The 7,625-nt window shown below is 35.6% G+C and overlaps 1 protein-coding gene across 2 annotated transcripts; it reads right to left on the bottom strand.

The window, feature by feature from the left end:
* Positions 1 to 2,408: 2,408 nt before the first annotated feature.
* On the bottom strand, positions 2,409 to 5,828 carry rpz6 (rapunzel 6). 2 transcript variants are annotated; one of them, XM_052578311.1, is made up of 2 exons: positions 5,696 to 5,828; positions 2,409 to 4,969 (listed from the first exon to the last, which is right to left on the bottom strand). In XM_052578311.1, exon 2 carries the CDS (start codon positions 4,965 to 4,967, stop codon positions 3,786 to 3,788), a length of 1,182 nt encoding a protein of 393 aa, XP_052434271.1. In that variant the 5' UTR covers positions 4,968 to 4,969; positions 5,696 to 5,828; the 3' UTR covers positions 2,409 to 3,785. The 2 variants fall into 2 exon arrangements, with proteins under 2 accessions (XP_052434271.1, XP_052434272.1); XM_052578312.1 differs by having other exon boundaries at positions 5,663 to 5,800.
* Between the last annotated feature and the right edge of the window lie 1,797 nt (positions 5,829 to 7,625).

Genomic DNA, 7,625 nt, shown 5'->3' with positions numbered 1-7,625 from the left:
TTATACGGTTATACAGAATTTTTCAGAAAAAGTACAAAAGATGTCAATTTGAATATACAAATTAGTCAGGTGTCAAAATCAGTCAGATGTTGACATCATCAGTCAATACAGTCAATAATATCCGATCTTAGTCTTCATGTACTTTAAGAGAAAACATTTAGCCTAAGAGAGTTATCTGAAACATTGGTCGAGCAAAATACACAAAGGAATCTTTTTGGAATTTTGTGTGACAATCACAAAAACAAAAACAAAAGAAAAATAGCTGAATCTATCGTAACTGCTGTCATCATAATATTACTGCTGCTGACATTCTTGCACAAACACATGCTGTTGACCTTCAGAAGGAAGAGAAACTCAGAGAACAGCATAACACTGCGAAGCTAGCACACATTGTGTGAAATGAGAGCGAGTGCAGATGGAGCCAAAACAAGATCAATATACCGATTAGAACTGTAATACGCTAATGGTTTGGTGAACGAGCGGACAGAAATAAACCCATGAGCATAATTAGAGTGTCATTTACCTCCTGCTCCCAAAGTCTGAAACTGACACTTTATTTTCTTTAAATCAACTTCCCTTAATTAAAATGTTTTCATGTGTGCCAAACAAATATGACTTTAACATAAACTTTGCCTGCTGAGATCATTAAAAATGAATAATTATTTTGCATAATTAGAATAATAAAAATTGCTTTGTGTACATGATCTCAAAATACATGTAGCATTTTTTGTGACATGTTGCTGATTACTGAAAATGGGGGAAAATACGAAAAAAAATCTGCATAAATGAACTAATTGTAATTCATTTTAATTTTATTTCAATAAATGAACTTGAATTTACTAAATTATTTAACAAATAACAGTTATTATTTTATTTTAAACCATTTTATTAATGTATATACACCAGTGTTATTGAAATACTATTACAATTTTATTAACATTTTGAATGTTTTTATTTTTATATTATTGTCTTAATTAAAATTTTAGTTAACATTTTAGTAAATTAAGTCTCTTTGTAATTTTTGTTAGTTTTTTAATATCTATCATTATATTAGTACATCAAGTTAAATGAAAAAAAGAAATGTTGCTTTAACTAGCTGCAATAAAATTGAATACAATTCAAATTTAATTAAATATAAAACTTTTTTTTATTTCCGTTAAAGTTCATTTTATTTTTCTGTAGTTTCTATTACTTTATTAACCCTGATGTACACAATTTCAACAAACATATTTCAATTATGGCAATCAGAAAAAACGGGGTCCTATCTGTGCATTGAGTTTGAGGGGCGTGGCCATGATCTCATGAATATTTAAGTATGGAGTCCTTGGCAATACTGTTAAAATGTTTAATGTTTTAAATGTTTTATTTTAAATCAGTATGTTTTACTAAAATGCTTTTTAGGAATATTGAATGTGAGATGGGCTTAAGTTTGCACTAAAAGTTTATTTGCAGCATCATATATACTCATTTTGTAAGATCTTTTTGCAAAGGTTTTATAAGCACAGTCAGACACATCAGAAGGATGAATCCAGTGCAGAGGCTGAGGGTGAGCTGGTGTGTGTCACAGTACAAATGTTTTAATGCTTTTTATCAGATCAGGCCACTTAAGGCCAGGAAGCCGGTCGATAGTCCACTCTGACGAAAAGGTAATGTCATTAACTCAGGCTGCGATTGGCAGATGCAGCCAGAGTGAGGTATCATGGGACTGATCGACCGCCTCGGCACTACTGTGATGCTGAGATTCATAAAGTCACTCATTTATATATTAAATATTGATACTGACTGATGCCCTTTCCTGGAGATGGTTGTGGTTTTATTTGTCTTTATTTAAAAATGTTAAAGTAGTCCAGCAAAACATGAAATCAAACTGGAATAATAGTTTGTTTTGGTCTTGTAACAGACAGGTTTAAGGTTCAGTCGGTTTTCGGAGATGTAAGCCACATGGATCAATATAGCTCCGATCAAGACAGAAGCCTCAACCGCTAATGAATACAGGCTGAGCCATGCATGCATTTCCATCCAGACTTAAAAACAGCTTAAAATATTCAAGGATGCACCTTTTTTATTTTTTATTAAAGCTGACCACCTTCATAAAGAAACAAATAAATAATGCATGAAAGAAAATAATGCATTAATTATTAATCACAAAGGAAAAATATGAAGGAAATAATGGTTGTTTACCCTTCAGAACAATAATTTTTTTTCAGAATGGTGTTTTTAGAGAGAGGATTGCTTTGGTGACGTAAATGGCTGTTTGTAGGCATGAAAATGCCTTTTTTTAAATTTCAACAACTGCAATGTTTTTTCATAAATTAAAACACTTATTGGCATATAAAGAGAAGAGTCTTATTGGAGTAAGTGTGTAGGGGTCAAAGGTCATCACCCATGGTAAGGTCACAATTTGGCTTTTAATGATCTTGCACCATAAGGTCAAATGGGCCTCTAATAATGTAGTTTTTACATATTGGTTATGAATATAATTTCAAACAATATGCATTTACGATCTCATTGACTCATAATAGAAACACATAGAATGGAATACAAGAACCCAATGGAAATGGATCCTCCCTCTGGAGTGTTCCTTCGCTCAGCACCTCAGTGATTTTAATGACTGGATCCAGCTGATCACAGCACTTCAGAACTCGTCGGCTTTATATTAACAAAGTGAAGCGTTACTCACCATGTTTCTGCAGCCCTTGGCCAGAAAATGCTGACTTGTGTACTACAACAGTAATTTAATTAAATATGGCTTTGGGTGGTATATCATAGCAATGTATGTCAGATATTGAAACATTTGTAAAGGTCCTCATTTTACTTTTACTGAAGGCTCAGTTTGTGTGGGCCACTGAGACAAGGCAAAAAGACTGAGATGTGTTCATTGCCTCTTTTCAGGGTTGGTAGGGCATTTGAATTGTGCCGGCACTATGTAGGTCATTCACTCACAAAGGACAAATTGCCAGTTCTGGCACCAGTCTAATACAGTGTACTTGGTCCAAAAGCCATTTTCCCTACTTTTAACCATTTTACAAAATCTTTAATACATGATCTTGTTTAAAGCAGCAGTTCTCAACCTTTTTGTCTCCAAGGATGCACTGTTGTCCTCCACAACATTAGAAAGCCCCTTAACGTGTAATTGTTTGGATATGGATTGAGTAAAAAAAAAAAGAATTTTTATTCAGTTTCTACTTGTATATTTTATGGCATTTTAAAAGTTAAAATTACAATATTTTTTGCCAGTTTTCCATGAGTTTTCCAGGTCTGGAAACTATACCTTTTAAACTATTCTCACATATATCCATGTTTCCTGTGGGAATACTGATTCTTCAACTAAAAAAAAAAAAAAAAAAAAACAGTTGTTGAGGGGGTCAGTAAAATAAGGAATATATAGACTTTTTAAATTTAGCTTTTAATGCACATTTTGTCTTATTGTACATTATTTGATACTTATTTTGTTTAGGCCCCCCAGTGGGCCCTGGATCCCTGGTTGAGAATTCTTGGTTCTCAAGGGATGATTTTAGACAGATACATTAAGCTTTGTAATATAAAGTAGTATTATCATTGTATATAATTGCTCAAAAAAGTGCATACAGAGTTTGGTTAATTAAACTGGTTAGTCTGAACAAGATTACTTTGGTTTTAGTTTAGAACAATACAAAGAAGAATTACAATAAATGCACTAACTATTTGTTAGAGACAATTATCTAATTAAATACAGTTTTTTTTTTTCAAGACAGATCATGGATACAGTAAAATTCAGTTAGAGTAGATTTTTATCAGCAGTAAATCTACTCTGAATGCACACAGAGATTCATGTTCTTATGTTTCTCCCAGTAGTGACATTCTTCAGGAAAACTGGACAGAGCAAAGCTGTCCTTGTGACGGCTGACGGCGTGAACCAGAAACCCAGCTAACTGCTTCTCCAGAAGCTCCACAACAGCTTTGGCGTCTCCCTTCCTCGCAGGGCCTTCCATCATCTGCTTTACGCTCTCGTTGGGCACAGGCTGAGGGTTGCTGCTGAACGAAATCACCAGGTTGGTGACATTTCCTTGAGATACTTCAAAATAATTCTGTCCGGCCACACACTGAAAGTTTTGTCCGGCTCTCAAGTTGCTAATTTTGCCCAAGTTACTAATAACTCTGATGGACCAGCTCACCCAGTCGTACTTCTTCACCAGGAAGTCCAGCAGTTCCTGGGCCGTTTCCTGAAGGTTCCCATCTTCTTTCTCCTTCACAAGCCTCTTGATATCTAGTTCAGCTTGCTCTGGAAATGAATCCACACATTTCTCTATCGTTTCCTTCATTTTCGTCTCAATTTCTTGGATCTTTGTGCTCCACACTTGAATCTTCTCCTGCTCTGATTCCTCACCCTGAGTAAGGAAGCAGTATCCCAGCAGAGCGATGATTCCCAAACAGAGCAGCTCCTTCAGTCTGACGCAGAAGTCTTCCAGGACCCTTCTGTTTCTGGCCTCGTATTGTTCCACGACATCCAGGATCGGTTCCCCAAATGTGCTGTTCCCCATCAAAGCATCATAAAGCATGTAGAGGTTCTTCTCTCCTCCTGTTTTGGGAAAATGCTGCAAGAACAAGCGTTTTCTAACCTCTCTGTACTCAGGTTTGGCCTCAAGAATATCTATGTATTTTCTAAACTGGTTGCATATATTTTCCTCCACAGAGAAGAACTGGGAATCCAAACGTCCCTTTTTAATTTCACAGTTGATGTCCTCTATTTGAGATGAGAGGACATCTAATTTGCCCCTCACAACTAGAAACTGATCTTTGACATATGTGATCTCCTTGCTTTCCACATTGTCCAAGACCAGCCTCAAAACTGGTGCAGAAGCTTCAAAAAGAGGACACAGCTCCCCAACAGCGCTGGCCAGCACCTCGGCTCCTCTCTCAAACATCTCCATTACAGCTTCAATGGCCTCCTTCTTCTGGGCTACAACCCGCTCTAGTGGACTGGACATTTCTAAAAACAACCAAAAACAAATGCCTTAGTTTGTGGTACTATTAAAATAATAAGAAAAAAAAAATAAAAAAAATTTGAACAATTGGTCTGTTTTATCCCAAAGTGCATAATGTAAAATAAAAGTTTCAAATGCAAGCTAATTGGTCAGAGATTGTTCTTTCATAAAGATGGAATAATTTTTGCCTGAGAAGACTGATCGTCTCCATTTGTTTTATATTCTAATTGTTGAGAAGCTGAAGTTGTAAATAAATCTCAGAAAACCTTTAGAGATATGAGAGACAAAAAAGCTGAAGTACATTCGGTCAGATAAATTATAATAATATTTTAATGTAAAATGTAAGATTTTTTTTTGATTTTGTTTTAAAAACTAAATCATAGTCCTTCGTGTTTTCATCACAGTCGAGCGTATTGAGAATACACGAAACTCCTCACATTGCTAATGTTACACGATAGCCTACTGTGCCATCATCATTTTCTTCCATCTTAAATCCGCATGCATATTAATAAGAAAAAAATGGCAAGCACATGGCAAACCTCTAATCACATTCAGAGCAGAATTAAAACGAGTTTTGCCTAAAATTATTTTATTTAGATATGGCACAACTGTATGTGCCATCAAGGACACACCTCGAAAAGCGTTTTAAAGCGCAGTCTCCCTCATAAGTACCCTACATGTGCATCACAGTAATTTGCCCCAGCAGAAAATACTTCAAACAGGTTTCTCACGTCTGGCAGGTTGAAGAGCCGCTGTCCGAAATTCAGGTTACCCTCAGGTATTGGCTCGAGGAGGATATTTGTGATCTGAGTTAGTGTGGAATGAACAGAGAGGCAGTGTGCGCGCGACAGAGAGGAAGTTGCGCGCGCTGAGAATGCGTAAGGATGATTTTGGTTTGGAAAGTACTTGGCAACAGTCGGATAGATGTCTATATATTAGACGTGCTTGGCTGGACCTTGCGCTTTCTTCACAAAATGGCAACAGATAGAAGTGTTCTGAACTGTTTTTAGAGAGAAATGTCGCGTGATGTTTGTTCATCAAAATGAATCGCGCGCAATGCGCAACATGGAGCAGCTCCGGTGGATCACAAGAAACATGCGCAGATATTTCCATTCTGGGATGGCAGGTATTTCACACACTACCGATGTATTTAAGTCTTTAACGTAAACGTATTGTAGGTTATTTTATTTAGAAATAGCATATTATATACCACCTTCATCCAGGGGGAGATCTTTTAGAAGCTATTCTGTAGCTAGTAGCATATGTTCTCTGAATCTGTGCTGATGAAGGAGGGTTTAAATGCAAATATTATGAAATCAAGCGCGGGTTAAAAGGAAAGAAAAACGAAGTCAAATGGATTATTGTACGTATATGCAAATCAAGTGTTGGATATACTGTACATTTATTTGCTGACAATCTACAAATAATCGTGTGAAAATAAGTCAGGTGTGACCGTGTGTCTGACCGCGTCATAGGCGACGGACACTGCTGAACATGATGACATATTCCCATGAGACCCGACAGAGGACAGAGGAGGTGTCTGCACTCTAATGTTTTTCAGCCTTGTAGTCTCCTGACTGGTATTAAATAAATTACTGCTTTAAATATTCAGAAGGTCCAATTAGATAACGTCATATTCTGATTCTTTTATTGGGGATGCCATTTTCATATTTCAGTTACTATGTTGAGTCTAAAGTAAAAAAAAAAAAAATATTTTAATCACATAAAACCTCTAATATTAGACATTTTTGTATTTTCTGTCCACCGAACAAAAATTACACAATAATAGTTTAATCAACACAATAAAACCAAACTGGTATATATTCAGTTGAATTGGAAACGTATTTTTTGACAAACTGCTATCTATCTGTCTGTCTGTCTGTCTATCTATCTATCTATTTATATTTTCTTAAATTCATTAATTAGGCCTGCAATTTCCTTTTCCTCAAGTAAAATGCTAAAACATTGCTGTCTTCTTTTCCATTTTGGCTGTTTCTTGAATTTTTTTGTGGATCACAACTTCTCCAGAAAATCCTTAACATCTTTCTTTCTTTCTTTCTTTCTTTCTTTCAGAATCGTGTCCATATGATTTCCTCTCCGACTTGTCTTAAGTGTCTTTGCAAATGTTTCTGGCTGATGGTGTGAAAAGACTTGAGACCTTTCTTCTGTGACGTCACAAGAGGTAAAGTAAAACTCATTAATGTTTATGTTCTCTTAAATGAAATTAGCTTAGTAAAATCTCCAAAACTACTTAGGCTTAATCCTGAATATTTTGGGAGGAAAATGTATTATTTGTGTGAAAGACCATAGATTTGGACCATTCAAAGACAGTTTTGCACGTGGTCCAGAAAGCCCTAACCTACACCATTGATTGTTCTGTTATTTAACAACATGATTGTAAGAAACATCTTACTGGAAAAGGCAGTAGACAACGAACTTAAAATAGTTATGAAAGTTGTGAAAATGACATGATTTAGTCTTTTTTTAACAGTGTATGCCATTGTAAAGACTATCCCTCACAGTCTTGTTTTTTATTCGCGTTAAAATTCGATGTTGCCTCTAACCTGAGGCAAAACTAATTCAGTTTTTATATAGAATAGTAGATGTTTTACCAGAGTCCATTTCAAAAGTTTCAAAAGGCTGAAATTACCTTGTATACCT

The sequence above is a fragment of the Carassius gibelio genome, chromosome B16, assembly GCF_023724105.1.
Source record: "Carassius gibelio isolate Cgi1373 ecotype wild population from Czech Republic chromosome B16, carGib1.2-hapl.c, whole genome shotgun sequence".
NCBI classification, from domain to species: domain Eukaryota; kingdom Metazoa; phylum Chordata; class Actinopteri; order Cypriniformes; family Cyprinidae; genus Carassius; species Carassius gibelio.
This window is presented reverse-complemented; position numbering and strand designations above follow the sequence as displayed.

Coding starts and splice junctions, on each gene's coding strand:
- rpz6 (XM_052578311.1), bottom strand. CDS start 4,967: ATGTCCAGTCCACTAGAGCGGGTTGTAGCCCAGAAGAAGGAGGCCATT.